The sequence below is a fragment of the Nerophis lumbriciformis genome, linkage group LG11, assembly GCF_033978685.3.
Source record: "Nerophis lumbriciformis linkage group LG11, RoL_Nlum_v2.1, whole genome shotgun sequence".
Classification (NCBI taxonomy): domain Eukaryota; kingdom Metazoa; phylum Chordata; class Actinopteri; order Syngnathiformes; family Syngnathidae; genus Nerophis; species Nerophis lumbriciformis.
Window position 1 is genome coordinate 822,501 of NC_084558.2, and position 22,500 is coordinate 845,000.

At 39.5% G+C, this 22,500-nt stretch overlaps 2 protein-coding genes across 3 annotated transcripts in view; one reads left to right on the forward strand and one right to left on the reverse strand.

Moving 5' to 3' along the window:
- Positions 1-423, forward strand: part of LOC133610934 (tripartite motif-containing protein 16-like) — a 14,976-nt gene extending 14,553 nt beyond the window's left edge. Inside the window, exon 5 of the mRNA XM_061967705.1 lies at positions 1-423. This exon is cut by the window's left edge and continues 199 nt beyond it. Within this exon, the coding sequence (XP_061823689.1) occupies positions 1-215 (215 nt within the window). The 3' untranslated portion in view covers positions 216-423.
- Positions 1-22,500, reverse strand: part of LOC133610933 (stonustoxin subunit beta-like) — a 460,649-nt gene that overhangs the window by 36,272 nt on the left and 401,877 nt on the right. The gene's annotated exons all lie outside the window — the stretch shown is intronic.

Consider the following 22,500-nt stretch of genomic DNA (forward strand, 5'->3'; position numbering starts at 1 on the left):
GCGTGATCCCGGAGATTCCCAAATCTTCCGTGTTAGGCGTGTACATCGATCAGCCTGCCGGGATCCTTAACTTCTACGCCGTGGAAAAGAAAGAGGACAGGGAGGAGGAGGTGAAACTCCTGCAGCGCATAACGAGCTGCTTTAGGGAGAAGATGTTGCCAGGGGTCTGGCTGGGGGTCAATTCACACTGTGTGGTCCGAAAGAGGGAGGAATAAAGCACTGACTTTATGCATACACTAAAAGTCGGTCATCGTCTTGTATTATTGTGTGTCATGTCATCATACATATTAAAAAATGTATATTGTAGATAGGGATTAGTTTAATTTGTACCTTTTTGGTCTTAATGTTATCTATAACAATTACATGGAAAATTATATTATTATTTTAATTATATATTTTTAAACAGAGCAAAATATTGTTGTTATTTTTATTACAATAGATTTTTTTATCATAACCCTATTTTCTAGACCATATACCGCACCCACTAATTTTAATATAGAAAAACATTTTTTGTTCATGCATGAGCCGCAAATACAGTCGTGGTCAAAAGTTTACATACTCTTGTAAAGGACATAATGTCATGGCTGTCTTGAGTTTCCAATAATTTCTACAACTCTCCTTTTTTTTTTGTCACAAAAAGCATTCATGAAGTTTTTTTTTTTTTTAATGAATTTAATATGGGTCTACTGAAAATGTGACCAAATCTGCTGGGTCAAAAGTATACATACAGCAATGTTAATATTTGGTTACATGTCCCTTGGCAAGTTTCACTGCAATAAGGCGCTTTTGGTAGCCATCCACAAGCTTCTGGCAAGCTTCTGCTTGAATTTTTGACCATTCCTCTTGACAAAATTGGTGCAGTTCAGCTAAATTTGTTGGTTTTCTGACATGGACTTGTTTTTTCAGCTCAATTTTTGTTTCATCTGACCACATAACTTTCCCCCAGAAGGTCTTATCTTTGTCCATGTGATGTCAGATGAAACAAAAATTGAGCTGTTTGGCCACAACACCCAGCAATATGTTTGGAGTAAAAAAGGTGAGGCCTTTAATCCCAAGAACACCATGCCTACCGTCAAGCATGGTGGTGGTAGTATTATGCTTTGGGCCTGCTTTGCTGCCAATGGAATGTATGCTTTATATAGAGTAAATGGGACAATGAAAAAGGAGGATTACATCCAAATTCTTCAGGGCAACCTAAAATCATCAGCCCGGAGGTTGGGTCTTGGGCACAGTTGGGTGTTTCAACAGAACAATGACCCCAAACACACGTCAAAAATGGTAAAGAAATGGCTAAATCAGGCCAGAATTAAGGTTTTAGAATGGCCTTCCCAAAGTCCTGACTTAAACATGTGGACAATGCTGAAGAAACAAGTCCATGTCAGAAAACCAACACACTTAGCTGAACTGCACTAATTGTGTCAAGAGTGGTCAAAATTTAAACCAGAAACTTGTGGATGGCTACCAAAAGCGCCTTATTGCAGTGAAACTTGCCAAGGGACATGTAAGCAAATATTAACATTGCTGTATGTATACTTTTGACCCAGCAGATTTGGTCACATTTTCAGTCGACCCATAATAAATTCATAAAAGAACCAAAATTCATGAATGTTTTTTGTGACCAACAAGTATGTGCTCCAATCACTCTATCACAAAAAAATAAGAGTTGTAGAAATTATTGGAAACTCAAGACAGCCATGACATTATGTTCTTTACAACAACTTTTGACCACGACTGTATATACCGCTACGTTTTGAAATGAGTTACTTACAAGGAAAGATTTTGTAAATGTTTATTTATGTACCTTAATTGTTTCCAAACGGTGCCTGTGACACGGCAGTAAAACGACTGATCAAACAAAAAACGAAAAATCATTCATGTCCTTATTCATCATTTATGAGATAAATAAAATGTTCTCCCTTTTCAAAAAGGTTTAAGAGGATCAGGATTCTTCTTTCTCGTATTTTGTAAACAATTTGAGTTTGAACAGTTTCTTAAAGTGGGTCATTTTAGTACATTGTATGATTTATTTGCGTAATCCATTCCATAATTTAGCCGTTGGAGAAGAAAAATCTATAGATTAGTCGCACTTTCGTATAAGCCGCAGGGTTCAAAGCTTGGGGAAAAAAAGTAGTGGCTTATAGTCCGGAAAATACGATATAGAATTGTTTAACACAAAGAGCATATTACTATTATTGATCATGTTTAACACAGAGCGCATATTAGTTGGATGGTATGATCTTTTAAAGTAGAAAAAAACAACTTTTTTAATATTATTTTCAAATTACACTGCATACGTTTTTTGGATGAACGACTACTCAAATTCTAAAGAGAGTTAATAGATCAGGTTAATGAAATGAGTTCCTGCAAGCTTGTCAAGTATGGCAAAAAAGTGTCAACTTTGTAATTACACTGCATACTTTTTTCTTAACTACATGATATTTGATTTAATTGTATTTTGTATACTGTATTTGCTTCCTCCATTATCATTTTTAAATGTTTGTTGTGGACGTACTGTACATATGATAGTGGTAGTAATAAAAAAGTCTAACATATCTGATTGTGTGCATTATCTTTGTGTTCAGCATCAAGCACAACAAGGAAGTGTCATGGACGGAGGTGGATTGTAACGCACTACATTTACTCGGTTACATTTACTTAAGTAACTTTTTGGATAAATTGTACTTGTCAGAGCAGTTTTAATGTAACATACTTTTTACTTTTACTTGACTATTTTTGAGAAGAGGAAATGCTCCTTTTACTCCGTTACATTGAGATTTATTATGATCTTTAATATTTATTACCGTATTTTCCGGACTATATGGTACACTTAAAAAACTTTTTTTTTCTCAAAACTTGACAGTGCGCCTTATAAACCTATGCGCCTAATGTACGGATTATTTCTGGTTTTGCTTACCGACCTTGAAGCAATTTTATTTGGTACATGGTGTAATGATAAGTGTGACCAGTAGATGGCAGTCAAACATAAGAGATATGTGTAGACTGCACGATAATGGCAATATGACTCAAGTAACCAACACCAACATTTTATATGTTCCATTGAAAATATGGAACTTTACACACGGCACACAAAAATATATCAAAATGTTTTAGTACAACTTTGGTAAGCTATGAATCCGCATCGCTTAATGCGCTTCAATATATGAGTATCATTATGGTGTGTGTATAGGGTAAGACATATTATCTGGCATTTTGTTTTGCAATATTATGCAAAAGTAACTTTTCTTACCTTCTGGTACCTGCTGATCTGTATTTGGGATCTGTATACATCCTGAAAAATTGTGCGCATCCGCCTTTTTAGTCCGTGCCGACTCCGTAGTCGATAGGGTTCTTCTTTTTCTCTATCTTCTTCTTATGTTACATTCACCCTCCACTATTGCCATTTCTAATATAAAGTAGTGTAAAGTTCTTACTTATATCTGTCAGTAAACTCGCCATGAAAGCGCTAAAACATGCTGGTGTGGTGAGTTTACATTATTCACCCAAGTAACTTTAGTTATTCGAGAGTTCCGGTTGGACGATTTTTCACAGAACTTATTTCCTGTGTGGTTGTTTCGGGGTGAGGAGATGCTGCTCCGTTATTGAATTACGTAAAGTCCGAATGCCATTAAAACAATTAGTTCCATCTTTTGACACTTCTTCCACTTCCGTCCTTGCACGCTACACCACTACAACAAAGCTGACGTGGAGAAGACATTGCCGAGACACGTAAATAGGACCGCCCACAAAACGACGCATCCGGAAGCGACTGTCAGAAAGCGGCTTGAAGTAAAACATAATCTATGCAACATTTTGACCAAAGAACCACCATTACATGTTATGTAGACCAGTGATCCCCAACCACCGGTCCGCGGACCGATTGGTACTGGGCCGCACAAGAAATAAAATAAATAAATAAATAAAAAAATAAAAAAATAAAAAAATATATATATATTTTTATTTTATTTTTATTTTTAATTTTTACGATTTTTCACAGAACTTATTTCCTGTGTGGTTGTTTCGGGATGAGGAGATGCTGCTCCGTTATTGAATTACGTAAAGTCCGAATGCCATTAAAACAGTTAGTTCCATCTTTTGACACTTCTTCCACTTCCGTCCTTGCACGCTACACCACTACAACAAAGCTGACGTGGAGAAGACATTGCCGAGACACGTAAATAGGACCGCCCACAAAACGACGCATCCGGAAGCGACTGTCAGAAAGCGGCTTGAAGTAAAACATAATCTATGCAACATTTTGACCAAAGAACCACCATTACATGTTATGTAGACCAGTGATCCCCAACCACCGGTCCGCGGACCGATTGGTACTGGGCCGCACAAGAAATAAAATAAATAAATAAATAAAAAAATAAAAAAATAAAAAAATATATATATATTTTTATTTTATTTTTATTTTTAATTTTTACGATTTTTCACAGAACTTATTTCCTGTGTGGTTGTTTCGGGATGAGGAGATGCTGCTCCGTTATTGAATTACGTAAAGTCCGAATGCCATTAAAACAGTTAGTTCCATCTTTTGACACTTCTTCCACTTCCGTCCTTGCACGCTACACCACTACAACAAAGCTGACGTGGAGAAGACATTGCCGAGACACGTAAATAGGACCGCCCACAAAACGACGCATCCGGAAGCGACTGTCAGAAAGCGGCTTGAAGTAAAACATAATCTATGCAACATTTTGACCAAAGAACCACCATTACATGTTATGTAGACCAGTGATCCCCAACCACCGGTCCGCGGACCGATTGGTACTGGGCCGCACAAGAAATAAAATAAATAAATAAATAAAAAAATAAAAATATATATATATATTTTTATTTTATTTTTATTTTTATTAAATCAACATAAAAAACACAATATAAACAATATATATCAATATAGATCAATACAGTCTGCAGGGATACAGTCCGTAAGCACACATGATTGTATTTCTCTATGGAAAAAAAAAAATATATTAAAACCCCCCCCCCCCCCCTGTCAATGTTTACTTTTGTATGCACATTAAATCAACAAAAACTCCTGACTTTGGAGCAATGTTCACGGACTCTAGTATTTGGCTCCCTATTAGATGCAATGGTTTTCCGTATTGGGACCATGATTTATGTCCTAACTTGTTCACCGGTTCTCATATGGAAGGTACTTTTCCTTGTTGATGTCTCAAGAAGAGTAGAAATACAAGAACACACACACACTGAAGTAATTGCTTTGATGGCTACTTGTTACTTTTACTTGAGTTATATTATTCTAAAGTAACGGTACTCTTACTTGAGTACAATTTGTGGGTACTCGACCCACCTAAGGTCATGGATAGGTCATAAATAAGTTAAATAATAATAAAGTTAAACAGCCAACAGTCTACAATGTTTGTGTTATTACTGATCTCAATAGTTGCTGCGTCATAAGCACGGGTCTAATACTGTACCTCACAGGTATTTTTATACTCAAGCATGTTAATTTGTTTTATTTTAATAATGCAGCTTGTAAAAAACGAGACGGAAATTCAAACCAAAAATAGTTTTTATTTCGCTGATCGACAGTCCGGCCGGCTGCGCTGGTTGTCTAATTTAGAATCAAGTCACACTGCAGAAGCTTTTGGGCTTCTCCATTTCTTTCTCGTGTGTCAGTTGATCACACCAAAAAGAAAGCTGACCCGCCCTAGAAACAGGCACTGTACAGTAAGACTAAATATTGTTTTGTTGTTAGTTTTTACTGTTTAAAAATAAAGAATGTGTGCTTCCGTCAGCTTGCTGCAGTCTGACTTGTCAACACGTTTCTGCCAAAGTTCCTCCCGTGTCGTGTGTCTTCACCTATATCCACATGTACGTCAATGTCAAGTGGCTCCGGTGCCCCTTTGACCCCCCTGTGGAGAAGCTGCTCCACTGACCTCAACGTCTGCTTGAAGGTTTGGAACTTGGGAAAGTGTTAGTTTGAATGTCCAGGATGAGTGGAATGTGTTAACGTTGGAATGGTTTGAATAGGTTGAAAAAGGTGGGAATTGTGCAACTTGGGGAAAAAAGTCCCATTCATTTCAATGGGAACTTCCTGGAAATTTGGGAATTTTGGGAAAAGCGGGATTTTTTGAAAAATGATTAGGAGCATGAATGTCCTGAATGAGCTGAATTGGTTGGTGTTGGAATTTGTCATGTCTGTGTGATCATGTTTTAGTCATGTTCGGTTTTGTTTTTGGACTTTTTGTGCACTTTTGTTTGTTTTGTCACCATAGCAACCATTAGTTTTCACCTGTCACGTCACGCACCTGTTTCACGTTTTGAGTCACACACCTGTTTTCACTAATCATGTCTGTAGTATTTAAGTTCATTGTTTTCAGTTTGTCTTTCTGGCGACATCCCGCATTCATACCCCTGACACACACCTGACACTCTACTTCATGCTCAGTTCACGCTGCTTTCTTCATAGTCCGTGCCAAGTAAGTTTTTGTTTATTAATGCCACAGTTAGTGTTTTTGTTTCATTGTTCACAGTTTCTGCCTATGTGCAAGTTTTGTTTTCATTAGCCGAGTTTTGTACCTCCGCCATTGTGCGCGCTTTTCTTTTGTGCTTTTTTGATATATTAAATAAAATATGTACTCACATTCCCGTCTCGCCCGAGCCAATTTTCCGTTGCCTTCTGGAAAAACAAAATCCAAGGACCAAGTCTTGACAGAATTGTTTAAATCGGGCAAGAAATGTTGAAGTAGTAAATAGTATTAGGGAATTTGGGGAAAATCTGGAATTTTTTTGAAAATGGTAAAAAACTTGTATGGTCTGAATGAGTTGAAATGGTTGGTAATGGAATTGTTCAAATCAGTCGAGAAATGTTGAAGTAGTAACATGTTGAATTGAAGAATAGTATTACGGAATTTCGGGAAAACCTAGAATTTTTTTCCAGTTTTCCAGTTTCCAGAAATATTTTGACGGTGGAATGGTTTTTGACTGATTGATTGAAACTTTTATAAGTAGATTGCACAGTACAGTACATATTCCGTACAATTGACCACAAAATGGTAACACCCGAATACGTTTTCCCCTTGTTTAAGTCGGGGTCCACGTTAATCAATTCATGGTGGTGGGTTGAAGTGGGTTGAAAAATGTGGGAGGAGTAGTCGCCAGAAAAAAGGGTGGAAATAAGGCTTTGGAAAACCAGGAATTCTGGCAAATCCTGGAATTTGTTTTAACTTGAAAAAAAAGTAGTTTTAATTTCCAGAATGCTGAAATGTGTTGACGGTGGAATTGTATGAATAGGTTGAAAAATGTGGGAATGGCCAATTCATTTTGAATGGGAAAAATGTCCCGGAAAACCTGGAGTTCTGGGAAATCTGGGAATTTTTAGAATTTGTCAAGGGAAAGCCCGAGAGAGCTGAACCGCTTGAAGTTGGAACGGTTTGAATCGGGTGAAAAATGTGGAAGATAGAGCGCCCCAAAATCTGGAGAAGAAGAATAAAAATAAGTTGAATAATAAATAGATGAATTTTGGTGTAGAGAACCATATGTGAATGCTTTGGAGCATTCACACAACTAAAAAACAACTAAAAAACGCAAATGAACATACGTATTCTTATTATTATTATTTGTACATAAGTATGTAAATAAGTATTATTATTATTTATCTATTTATTTTCCATAAAGAAATACAATCATGTGTGCTTACGGACTGTATCCCTGCAGACTGTATTGATCTATATTGATATATTATGTATATATTGTGCTTTTTATGTTGATTTAATAAAATTAAAAAAAAATAATAAACTTTTTTTTTTTTTTTTTTTTTAATTTCTTGTGCGGCCCAGTACCAATCGGTCTGCGGACCGGTACGGGGCAGCGGCCCGGTGGTTGGGGACCACTGCTCTAAATGACTCAAATCTAAACTCCAAACATCCCAGAACAAGCTAGTCAGATTACTTCTAGACCTCCACCCCAGATCACACCTCACTCCTACCCACTTCTCCAAAGCGGGCTGGCTCAGGGTGGAGGACAGCTGGGGGGGTGGGGGGGTTCCCCACATCTGCGGTCCTCTCCAAGGTTTCTCATTGTCATCCCACTGGGTTGAGTTTTTCCTTGCCGTGATGTGGGATCTGAACCGGGGATATCATTGTGGCTTGTGCAGCCCTTTGAGACGCTTGTGATTTAGGGCTATATAAATAAACATTGATTGATAAACATTGATTGATGGAGACACAACAAATGCACAAGACGCAGCTCCAAAGCCAAAGTAAACTGCCACCTCAAGGAAAGGAAATACACCACAAATAACGCGCTCCACAAGGCCACACCGCAAGCGTAGGAGGACGAAATGTGTAAAAAATAACATCTGTCCAAAAATTAGGTGGGTGCGGCTTATAGTCTGGAAATTTCGGTACTTAAATAAATAACTGTCTTTTGGCTTCTCTAACCTCAAAACAATTCCTTCTTCAAAGGAATGGTTGTCAGTATAAACACAATACTTCCTTACTGCTGCTCCAGTATGAGTGTTTGCTGTTGTGGTAACTGCTTCAAGATGGTTAGAGCCTTGGCGTGTGGCTGGGATAGCTTTCAAGAGCAGCAATCCCATGTGGATGCAGCTGAGTTACGGTACTACAGATGGCATCCCTCTGGCATCAAGACCCAACTTTGATATGCGAAGGGGGGATTCTGCGTGGGGATCGTCTTCTCACTTTGAAAGGCAGTGCCTTGGCTTGTCGCCCTCGCACCTCCAGCGTCAGCTTTGCAAGACCTAAAATTGGGGCGCATCATCACACGCTAAACATGGAATCCCAATGCAACCTCGTTTAACAGCCACTAAATAAGGCCCTAAAGATGGAGGTTGAATACACACAAGTCACAGCAGTATGTCGGGTGCAGCATACTGTATGTCAATCACATGTGCAGCAAAGGTTTTGTTTGGATGACCTCATGGAAAATGAGGTACAGTATATAAAGGTTAAATTCATAAGACATTGTACATGTATTTATAATAGCAGCATTAGTGGATTTTGCATTCTCTATTCAATTGAATATAAGTGTCTATGAGTTTGAGTTTATTTCGGACATGCATGCATACAACATGATACATCACAATTTCCAATTCCTGTCAGAGTATGTTGGTGACGAACCCCAAGATGCAGAGATGACGGCAGGCATTGAACGAGAAATCATGATTTAATTTAACACTATAGCAAAAAAAAAAAAACAAAAGGGTAAAAACAAAAGGCGCGCACAAGGCGGAGAACAAACTTGGCTATGAACTAAAATAGCACAAAGGCTAACTGTCGACAAGAAACAATAACACTTACTGTGACACGAAGGAACTATGACATGAGCAGAGTGAACAAAAGTAGACAGAGCTACAACGACAAGTATTATGACAGGTAGTAGCAGAGGTGTGGACTCGAGTCACATGACTTGGACTCGAGTCAGACTCGAGTCATGAATTTGATGACTTTAGACTCGACTTGACAAAATGTAAAAAGACTTGCAACTCGACTTCGACTTTAACATCAATGACTTGTGACTTCACTTGGACTTGAGCCTTTTGAATTGACATGACTTGCTACTTTCCCCAAAACCCAAAGATGAAAAAGTTATTCGGGAGCGCTCCGTATTTTTCATTGTGTACTTGTCTATCAGCGTTGCGTGTGTCAGCTGGTGTGCTCTCAGTACAACAGCCAATCAAATTAGATCTACTTTGTTTTCATCACACAGCATTCATCCAATCAAATTGCAGGACAACCAACGAAGAAGACATGTCCAAACCACACGCCAGTGAACAAAAAATGATACCTAAAATAATTTTGTTTGGGTATAAAAATTACGAGGTGGTCAACACAAAACGGTTTGCAGTATGCAACACATGCGGTTCCAAAATTACTGATGGAGAGGCAACAACTTCCAACTTCGTCCGGCATTTGAAGTTGCACAAAGAAGGGTAAGTTTTGAATGTAAGATAACGTTTATTGGCTAAGTAACGTGACTTTTATTTGCTGTGTAGTTAAATCAGTGAGGCTGTAAACTCACTGCTAACGTTATAACGTTATTGCAAACACGGGAATCTGTTGCAGTTCACTACCTTATTCATACTTTTTGTTCAGTGATTTTTTTCAAGCAGGGTTACGTTAGTCAATACATCACACGTAACGTTAGACGGCGGTCAGCAGCACCGCGTATTTTAGCCACCTAAAAAAAGACAAAAATAGTAAAATAAAGGTCAGTTAAAATGTATACTATATTATGAATATGTGTACCGTTTTAGCTAGCTTTCTGACATACTGTTGGTTGTTTACCTCAGTGGTCCCCAACCACCGGGCCGCGGCCCGGTACTGGTCCGTGGATCGATTGGTATCGGGCCGCACAAGAAATAATTTTTTTTTTTTTCTTTTTTTAATTAAATCAACATAAAAAACACAAGATACACTTACAAGTAGTGCACCAACCCAAAACAACTCTCTCCCCCCTTTTGTTCTGGGCATTGAACATGAAGACTCTTCCTTCACTGTTCCGAGTGGCCATGAGAGTCTTGGCAGTGCCTGCCTCCAGTGCTCCAGTGGAGCGAGTTTTCAGCCATGGTGGCATCATACTACGCCCCCATCGTGCACAAATGACTGACAGACTCTTGGCTAATTTGGTCTTTTGCAAATGCAATGCAGCATAGGGCCCTGACATATAAAAAGTACAACTTTTTTGTTATGTTCACGTATATGTCATGTTTTTTCAATGTTAACACTTTTGTACAAATAAGTACATTTGCACTTTATTTTTCAATGTGTTTGTTCTGTAAAGGAATGAGTTAATGTTTAAAATGACTGGTTAATAGTGCTATTATAAAGTGCAATGTCAGCACAATTTTCTTTCCTGCAATTTAAAATGCACTTGTTTTAATAAATAAATACAGCATTTGAAAAGCATAAACAATCTGTGTTAATATATTAGTCTGTGGTTAAAAGGACTTAAAACTCAAAATGCAGGACTTATGACTTGACTTGAGACTTTCCAGTCTTGACTTTGGACTTGACTCGGGGCTTGCCTGTCTTGACTCGGGACTTGACTCGGACTTGAGGGCAAAGACTTGAGACTTACTTGTGACTTGCAAAACAATGACTTGGTCCCACCTCTGGGTAGTAGTGACATCGACAATGACAATAATCCAGCACTGACTGGAGGGGAAGGCAGGTTTAAATAGCAGCTGGCTGATTGACACCAGGTGTGGCCAGATGCCAATCAGCCACAGCTGAGGGGAAGCAGCACTCAGGGAGACAATCAGGAAAATGAAGACAAAATAAAAGTGCTGACAGAAAACTAAGACAAACGCAGAGGAAAAACTAAAACACAGTCAAACTGTCAGGGACAAGCCTGACAGTTCCTCTATTCAACATGTTTGAAAAGGAGTAGGAAGAAGCAGAGCTTATTTAATCCTACCTCTTTTCTTCTACATAGCAAACTTTTTGTTCACTTCCTGTTCTCAATTTATTCACAATATACTCCATAAGTAATAACAATAAAAATAAATAAATAATACTTGGTGAAGTAAGTTATATTTCATATGGTGAGATAAATAAGATTATCTACAAAATGAATGAACGGATTAAATCAATTCAGAATGTTTATCATGGTTCTTCTCCTTTGTACTTTGTAAACACTTTAAGTTTGAAGAGTTTCTTGAACTGGATCATATTAGTACATTGTTTGATTTCTTTGCTTAATCCATTCTGTAATTTAATTCCACATACTGATATACTAAAGGTCTTAAGTGTTGTACGTGCGTACAAATGTTTTAAATTACATTTTTCTCTAAGATTATATTCATCCTCTTTTATTCTGCAGAATTGTTGTATATTCTTGGGTAGCAGATTATAGTTTGCTTTGTACATCATTTTAGCTGTTTGCAAACTCACTATGTGGTGGAATTTCAGTATTTTTGATTCAATGAATAAAGGGTTTGTATGTTCTCTATATCCAACATTATGTATTAGATATAGAACTTTTTTGTAACACCGTTAATGAATGAAGTGTACGTTTGTAGTTATTTCCCCATATGTCTACACAAAACTCAGATATGGTGAGTGAAAAGGTATATAGGAGTTACACTGATGCAATAACAGTACTGGGACTAAAATTGACCAACAGCGGGAAATATTTATTTATTTGTCTTACCCGTACACATTTGCACATGTATGATACGAAATTTGGACTCAGGTCCTGGAAATTATTACAAAAAACTGTGATAATAATAAATAATAAATAGACAATAACACAAGGCACTTAAATGCAAGATGTTTTTTCATATTGTAGATATCTTATAACAATATATTTCCTAAATGAACACCGGTATAAACCAAAACGCATCCAACTAAATTACTTTTTATTTGCCCCTTAAGTCATTTAGCAGCTATGAAATGATACAATTATATTGCTGAATAGGCGTCTAGAGCACAAAAAAACTAAACTACCGTATTTTTTGGAGTATAAGTCGCACCGGAGTATAAGTCGCACCTGCCGAAAATGCATAATAAAAAAGGAAAAAAACATATGTAAGTCACACTATGAAAAAAACTGCGACTTATAGTCCAAAAAATACGGTAAAACAAAAAAACTAAAACAAAACTAATCGAAATAACAGGAAATTACCAATGCAAGAGATAGTAAACAGTGTGCAGCAACAGTATTTATGGATCTAACAAAAGCATTTGACACAATTAATCATTATATCTTAAACAAAAAACTAGAACGATATGGCATAAGAGGCCTGGTCTTAAACTGGATAAGGAGCTACTTAACCAACAGGAAGCAATATGTGAAAATATATATCAACAGAGCGAGAGATATCGTGCGGTGTAGCCTAGTGATCAATACTGGGACCAAAATGGTTCAATCTTTATATAAACAACATTTGTAAGGTTACAAAGGACTTAAAGTTAGTATTATTTGCAGACAACATAACTGTGTTTTGTTCAGGAAAAAACGCACAGAAGCTAATACAAATAATAACAGAATAAACTAAATAATTCAAAAGATGGTTTGACAAAAATAGACTATCTTTGAATCTCAATAAGACTAAAAGAATGCTATTTGGTAACAGTAGAAGAGAAAGTCAAACACAAATACAGATAGACGGAGTAGACATTGAAAGGGTAAAAGAAATCAAACATGTGGGTGTAATAATAGATGATTAAATGAACTGTAAATCTCATATAAAAATATACAACATGAGGTGGCAAGAAAAATGTCAATAATGAATGAATCAAAATATGTTCTAGACCAAAAATCACTTCATTTTCTCTACTGCTCGCTAGTGTTACCATATCTGAGTTATAGTGTGGAAATATGGGGAAATAACTACAAATGTGCACTTCATTCTAACGAATCTTACAAAAAAGATCCGTTAGAATAAAACATAATGTTGGATATAGACAACATACAAACACTTTATTTATTAAATCCAGAATATTTAAATCCAACGATTTGGTGAATTTGCAAACAGCTAAAATTATAAAAGCAAATTATAACCTGCGACCCAAGAATGTACAACAATTCTTCTCAACAAAAGAGGAGAAATATAACCCTAGAGAAAAATCTAACTTAAAACATCTCTATGCACGTACAACACTTAAAACCTTTAGCATATCAGTATGTGAAATTAAATTATGGCATGGATTAAGTAAAGAAAAATCAAACAATGTACTAATAGGATCCAATTTAAGAAGCTGTTCAAACTAAAAGTGTTTACAAAGTACAAAGAAGATGAATTATGATAAATGTCATGAATTTATTGAACATGAAATGTTAGCCATCCATTCAAGCGAATCATAATTGATTTACCTACTTATGAGAAGAACTGATGTATTTAGAACACATTGATGTAAATTTAGTACAAATTGAGAACAGGAAGTAATTGCTATGAAGAGGAAAAAGGAGGAGGATTACATACAGTATGCCTTGCTTCTTCCTACTCATTTTTGGACATCTTATAAGGAAAATATATAAAATATGTCATATGTCATATTGATACTGTATACATGTTCAAAATAAATTTCAACCAACCAACAATAGTTGGATATGTCTGGGAACGTGACTGACATATAATACTTTGATATTACACGACAAATCTTTTTTTGATAAAGTAAAGGGATCTATTTCATTGCGTAGTTAAATTTTTTGCAGGTCTTCTTTTTGCAGAAATATTAAAGCCTCTCTTCTACTCAGATAGTTTGTTCGCTGCTCGCTGTAAAACAGCCATCTTGGCTGGGTTGACCACCACTGGTTTTCACCTCCGAGAAGAAGTCACGTGACGGAATACGAGCCCTATAACGTCTTTGCAGGGGCACGACATCATATGTATTAAAAAATATTTCACATACCGTATTTTTCGGACTATAAGTCGCTCCGGAGTATATGTCGCACCGGCCGAAAATGCATAATAAAGAATGAAAAAAACATATATAAGTTGCACTGGAGCACTAAAAAATATTTCACATACCGTATTTTTCGGACTATAAGTCGCTCCGGAGTATAAGTCGCACCGGCCGAAAATGCATAATAAAGAATGAAAAAAACATATATAAGTCGCACTGGAGTATGAAAAAATATTTCACATACCGTATTTTTCGGACTATAAGTCGCTCCGGAGTATAAGTCGCACCGGCCGAAAAAATATAATATAAAAAATCCAAGATGGCGGCGCGCACAGACGCAGCGGCTTACGGCTCTCCATTTCAGTGCTCTTTCTTCCTTCTTTTCTTCATGTTTTTTTTCCTTTTGTGCACCACCTGTACTGCAAACACCCGGTACACCCGCCAGTCACTCTTGGATATCTGTTTCGAGCGACTTTCACCACGAGCACAACATCCCAGATGACATAGCGAGAGCACAGGGCTCTCCGTGGTTTGTTGTCGGGTCTGGGAGACGGCGCAGACGGAGGAGGGAGAGGAAGCAGAAGCGTGGCCGCAGGTCCGGCGTCTTGCTCAGGCTTAGGAAACAACCCCACAAGCCACTTCTACCGAGCCTGTTCCTCTCTAATGCCAGATCCCTTGTACAGAAGATGGACGACCTGGAGTTACAACTTGCTGGAAACCGCTATGTTCGGGACTGTTGTGCTATGATTATCACCGAAACCTGGCTTCACCCGGAAATACCCGATGCTAGCATGCAGCTAGCCGGACGCACTCTGCTCCGCCGGGACAGAACTAAGGACTCCGGTAAGAGCAGAGGAGGGGGGCTCTGTATCGACGTGCATGAGAACTGGTGCAACAACGGGACAATCACTGAACAGCACTGTTGCCCGGACGTGGAGTACATGTCTGTTAGATGTCGGCCTTTTTTTCTCCCGAGAGAGCTGTCTGTTGTTATCATCACGGCTGTGTATATTCCACCGGACGCCAAAGTAAACACAGCGCTCTCTCTTCTGCTGAACACCGTCAACGAACAGCAGCGGGCCCACCCCGACGGTGTTCATATCATAGCAGGGGATTTTAATAAGGCCAATCTGAAGACTGTACTCCCTAAGTTCTACCAGCACGTGAAGTGTTCTACAAGGGGCAAGAACACCCTGGACCACGTGTATACCAACATAAAGCACGCGTACAGAGCTACACCCCTCCCCCAGCTTGGACAGTCAGACCATCTTTCCCTCCTGCTCTCTCCTACCTACACCCCCATCAGACGCCAGGCCAGGCCTATCACAAAGACTGTTATGACCTGGCCTGACGATGCACTCCCCAAACTTCAGGACTGCTTCCAACACACAGACTGGGACCTCTTCCAACAACAGGAGCTGGAGACAGCCACAGGAACGGTGCTGGACTACATAAAGTTCTGCATCGGGAATGTGACTGTGGAAAAAACCATCCGGGTTTACCCCAACAAGAAACCCTGGATGACCAGCCAGGTCCGCACACTCCTCAGGGCCCGCGACGCAGCCTTCAGGTCAGGGGACAGGGCACTGTACAGTGTTGCTAGAGCCGACCTGAAGAGAGGGATTAAAAAAGCAAAGGCGGACCACAGGAGGTGCATAGAGTCCCATCTGTCCAGCAAAAACTCACGGGAGGTGTGGCGGGGCATTCATGACATCACGAACTTCAGAGGCTGCAATATGACAACTGCGGATCAGAGTGCGACACTGGCAGAGGAGCTTAACTGTTTCTTTGCCCGTTTCGAAACCCCCCAGCGACACTCATCTGCTCCAGCCCTGCCCCCGCCCCCACCGGGCTCCGGCGCCACTCCACTCACTGTACAGGAGCACAGTGTCAGACGAGTGCTCCTGGCTGTGAACCCCAGGAAGGCTACCGGACCAGACGGAGTACCTGGAAAGGTGCTAAGGACGTGCGCCCACCAGCTCGCTTCCCCCCTCACCAGGATCTTCAACCTCTCCCTGGCTCAGGCAGTCATCCCATCCTGCCTGAAGTCATCTACAATAATCCCGGTGCCGAAGAAGTCTCCCATCACCAGCCTGAATGATTACCGACCAGTGGCCCTCACTCCGGTAATCATGAAGTGCTTCGAGCGACTTGTTCTCCAGCACATCAAGGACCATATCCCTCCAGACTTCGACCCCCACCAGTTCGCATACCGGGCGAACAGGTCCACAGAGGACGCCATCGCTGTTGCTCTCCATTCTGCTCTGAACCACCTGGAGCAGCAGCAGAGCTACGTCCGGATGCTCTCTGTGGACTATAGCTCTGCCTTCAATACAATAATCCCGGACAGACTCTGCAATAAACTGGACACTCTTGGCCTCCCCCCTCTCACAAACGCCTGGATAAGGGACTTCCTAACGGACCGACCCCAGAATGTGAGACTTGGCCCGCACCTCTCATCCTCCCGCACGCTGAGCATCGGCTCCCCACAGGGCTGTGTGCTGAGCCCCCTCCTCTACTGCCTTTACACCCATGACTGCAGTCCGGCCCACAGTGACAACCTTACCGTCAAGTTCGCTGACGATACCACAGTGGTCGGGCTCATCTCCAGGGGTGACGAGGCTGCCTACAGAGAGGAGGTCCTGAAGCTGACGGCCTGGTCTTCGGAGAACAACCTCGCTCTCAACACCAGCAAGACCAGAGAGATCATCGTCGACTTCAGGAGGAGCAGCACCGACCCTGCCCCCCTCTACATCAACGGCGAGCGTGTAGAGAGGGTCCACACCTTCAGGTACCTTGGAGTCCACATCTCTAATGACTTCTCCTGGACAGTCAACACCACATCAATCATCAAGAAGGCTCAGCAGCGGCTACACTTCCTTAGAGTCCTCGGGAAGTACAACCTGAAGCCTGACCTGCTGCTGACCTTCTACCGCTCGTCCATCGAGAGCCTGCTGACCTACTGTATTACGGTATGGTACGGCAGCTGCACTGCGGCAGACAGGGAGAGGCTGCAAAGAGTGGTCAAGACGGCTCAGAAGATCATCGGCCGCCCTCTCCCCTCTCTGACGGACATCTACACCTCCCGCTGCCTCAACAGAGCCAGTGCCATCATCAAGGACAGCACCCACCCTGGCTCTGACCTGTTCCACCTGCTGCCCTCTGGGAAGCGCTACAGGTGCATTAAAACCAAAACAAACAGGCTAAAGAACAGCTTCTTCCCCAGGGCCATAACCATCCTGAACGGACTGCCCCATTGTCCCTCATAACTGCCTTCTCTTCGGTGCAATAACCCATTCCACCAACCACCCTGTTTTTGTTTTTGTTTTGTTTTTTCATGTATATATTCATTTCACACCATATTCATTGCACTTCTACATTTTTTATATTTTTATATATTTGCACATTGTTTTTTTTGTTTTTTGTTTTTTCTAGCATGCACACATCGCACTGTATGGAATGGCCTCAATCTCGTTACCTTGCGTAATGACAATAAAGCTGATTCTGATTCTGAAATGCATAATAAAGAATGAAAAAAACATATATAAGTCGCACTGGAGTTTTAAAAAATATTTCACATACCGTATTTTTCGGACTATAAGTCGCTCCGGAGTATAAGTCTTACCGGGCGAAAATGCATAATAAAGAATGAGAAAAACACATATAAGTCGCACTGGAGTACAAAAAATACTTCACATACCGTATTTTTCGGACTATAAGTCGCTCCGGAGTATAAGTCGCACCGGCCAAAATGCATAATAAAGAATGAAAAAAACATATATAAGTCGCACTGGAGCACCACAAAATATTTCACATACCGCATTTTTCGGACTATAAGTCGCTCCGGCCGAAAATGCATAATAAAGAATGAAAAAAACATATGTAAGTCGCACTGGAGTAATAAAAAATATTTCACATACCGTATTTTTCGGACTATAAGTCGCTCCGGAGTATAAGTCGCACCGGCCGAAAATGCATAATAAAGAATGAAAAAAACATATATAAGTCGCACTGGAGTATTAAAAAATATTTCACATACCGTATTTTTCGGACTACAAGTCGCTCCGGAATATAAGTCGCACCGGCCGAAAATGCATAATAAAGAATGAAAAAAACATATATAAGTCGCACTGGAGTATGAAAAAATATTTCACATACCGTATTTTTCGGACTATAAGTCGCTCCGGAGTATAAGTCGCACCGGCCGAAAATGCATAATAAAGAATGAAAAAAACATATATAAGTCGCACTGGAGTTTTAAAAAATATTTCACATACCGTATTTTTCGGACTATAAGTCGCTCCGGAGTAAAAGTCTTACCGGCCGAAAATGCATAATAAAGAATGAGAAAAACACATATAAGTCGCACTGGAGTACAAAAAATACTTCACATACCGTATTTTTCGGACTATAAGTCGCTCCGGAGTATAAGTCGCACCGGCCAAAATGCATAATAAAGAATGAAAAAAACATATATAAGTCGCACTGGAGCACCAAAAAATATTTCACATACCGCATTTTTCGGACTATAAGTCGCTCCAGCCGAAAATGCATAATAAAGAATGAAAAAAACATATGTAAGTCGCACTGGAGTAATAAAAAATATTTCACATACCGTATTTTTCGGACTATAAGTCGCTCCGGAGTATAAGTCGCACCGGCCGAAAATGCAAAATAAAGAATGAAAAAAACATATATAAGTTGCACTGGAGTACTAAAAAATATTTCACATACTGTATTTGTTGGACTATAAGTCGCTCCGGAATATAAGTCGCACCGGCCGAAAATGCATAATAAAGAATGAAAAAAATATATATAAGTCGCACTGGAGTATGAAAAAAATATTTCACATACCGTATTTTTCGGACTATAAGTCGCTCCGGAGTATAAGTCGCACCGGCCGAAAATGCATAATAAAGAATGAAAAAAACATATATAAGTCGCACTGGAGTACTAAAAAATATTTCACATACCGTATTTTTCGGACTATAAGTCGCTCCGGAGTATAAGTCGCACCGGCTGAAAATGTATAATAAAGAATGGAAAAAACATATATAAGTCGCATTGGACTATTAAAAAATATTTCACACACGGTATTTTTCGGACTATAAGTCGCTCCGGAGTATAAGCCGCACCGGTCGAAAATGCATAATAAAGAATGAAAAAAACATATATAAGTCGCACTGGAGTACTAAAAAATATTTCGCATACCGTATTTTTCGGACTATAAGTCGCACCAGAGTATAAGTCGCATTGGCTGAAAATGCATAATAAAGAATGGAAAAAACATATATAAGTCGCACTGGAGTATTAAAAAATATTTCACACACCGTATTTTTCGGACTATAAGTCGCTCCGGAGTATAAGTCTTACCGGACGAAAATGCATAATAAAGAATGAAAAAAACATATATAAGTCGCACTGGAGTACTAAAAAATATTTCACATACCGTATTTTTCGGAGTATAAGTCGCACCGGAGTATAAGCCGCACCGGCCGAAAATGCATAATAAAGAAGAAAAAAAACATATATAAGTCGCACTGGAGTATTAAAAAATATTTCACATACCGTATTTTTCGGACTATAAGTCGCTCCGGAGTATAAGTCGCACCGGCCGAAAATGCATAATAAAGAATGAAAAAAACATATATAAGTCGCACTGGAGTTTAAAAAAATATTTCACATACCGTATTTTTCGGACTATAAGTCGCTCCGGAGTATAAGTCTTACCGGACGAAAATGCATAATAAAGAATGAGAAAAACACATATAAGTCGCACTGGAGTACAAAAAATACTTCACATACCGTATTTTTCGGACTATAAGTCGCTCCGGAGTATAAGTCGCACCGGCCGAAAATGCATAATAAAGAATGAAAAAAACATATATAAGTCGCACTGGAGTTTTAAAAAATATTTCACATACCGTATTTTTCGGACTATAAGTCGTTCCGGAGTATAAGTCTTACCGGCCGAAAATGCATAATAAAGAATGAGAAAAACACATATAAGTCGCACTGGAGTACAAAAAATACTTCACATACCGTATTTTTCGGACTATAAGTCGCTCCGGAGTTTAAGTCGCACCAGCCGAAAATGCATAATAAAGAATGAAAAAAACATATATAAGTCGCACTGGAGTACGAAAAAATATTTCACATACCGTATTTTTCGGACTATAAGTCGCGCCGGCCGAAAATGCATAATAAAGAAGTAAAAAAACATATATAAGGCGCACTGGAGTATAAGTCGCATTCTTTGGGGAAATCTATTTGATAAAACACAACACCAAGAATAGACATTTGAAAGGCAATTTAAAATAAATAAAGAATAGTGAACAACAGGCTGAATAAGTGTACGTTATATGAGGCATAAATAACCAACTGGTATGTTAACGTAACATATTATGGTAAGAGTCATTCAAATAACTATAACATATAGAACATGCTATACGTTTACCTAACAATCTGTCACTCCTAATCGCTAAATCCCATGAAATCTTATACGTCTAGTCTCTTACGTGAATGAGATAAATAATATTATTAGATTTTTTTACGGTAATGTGTTAATAATTTCACACATAAGTCGCTCCTGAGTATAAGTCGCACCCCCGGCCAAACTATGAAAAAAACTGCGACTTATAGTCCGAAAAATACGGTAACTGTCGCTTTTTCCGCCGATGACACAACATTTCTGCTGTTTTTCGGGTGTGTTGCATCTCCGTTTTTCCAAAGACTTCTGCAACAATACAACAGGGTCGCAGAGTGTGGTGATGTCCCATACTTCATACAGCTGAGTGAATTGCAGTTTTGTGAATGAAAACTTTGATGATTTCAATGAGGGACATTTAAAGTGCTGATCCTGCGTTTCAAATCAACACAACAGGAGGGACCATAAGAATGAAATTGCTGCATGCGAAGGCACACGTCAGCGTCCACGATTAGAAGCCAATGCTATCATATTACATTTCAACACTTTTGCTAAAGCTTGACGAGGTTGATTCGACGGCTGGCATTGGAAATAACATCTTTACGCTATGCGCTACCGTGTTATTATTGTTCCCTTCTGGGCCAACGCCAGCAGCTCTCATTCATCATGACACCTCTGGTATACATTGAGGGAATATTTAGTGTCACCAATACACACGGCAGGGGATTTAACTGCGCAAAGTTCTGTATTCGACATGTATTGTATAATGACGTGCTAGGTACCGTATTTTTCGGACTATAAGTCGCAGTTCTTTTCATAGTTTGGCCAGGCTCAAGTGCGACTTATATATGTTTTTTTTCCTTCTTTATTATGCATTTTCGGCAGGTGCGACTTATACTCCGGTGCGACTTATACTCCGAAAAATACGGTAATCGTCAAGCTGCCTTTTAGGATTTCAAATTGAATTAAATAGAATAGAATCCCTTTTTTGGTCATTATCATGGTAAAACAAAGCTAAACAAAACAAACAGTGCAGTAAAAAAAAAAATCCTAAAATTATTAATAGACAGCAAAAAACAGTCACACACATGCACGCACACTAGAGATGCGCGGTTTGCGGACACAACCGCGGAGTCCGCGGATTATCCGCGGATCGGGCGGATGAAATTAAAAACAATAAGATTTTATCCGCTCGCGGGTCGGGTCGGGCGGATTAATTAGATATTTTTTTTATTTTTTTATTTTTTTTGCGGGTGGCAGTTAAACCAATTCGGAAATATATATACATAGTTAAATGTTGTTACCCACATACGAAAAACGAGCAGGCACCTGCTGCATATGCCACAACAGAAGAAAAAAAAAGAAAAGAGATGGACACTTTTACGGAGCGGAGAAGGGACGCCTCGCCGGGGTCCGGGACCGAGGCCCCTTCCCCCGAGAGGGCCCCACCGGGAGCCGTAGCTGAGGCGATCCGCGAGAAGGGCCCGACGCACGTCCAGGGTCACTACCGCGCCCACCGCACCGACACCCCGCCTCGTCCGCTTTCGCAGTGCGCTCACGAAAGGGGTGGGGCTCACCCTGGTTGATATAGAGAGCAGGACGGTGGCCATGGAATTTCATTTAAGGTTTGTGATAAACCATCAAACTCATTCGTTAAAAGGACTCTATAGTAATATAAAGCAAATTTTTCTGGACATTATCATGCAAGAAAAGTTTATTTTTGGGATCGCG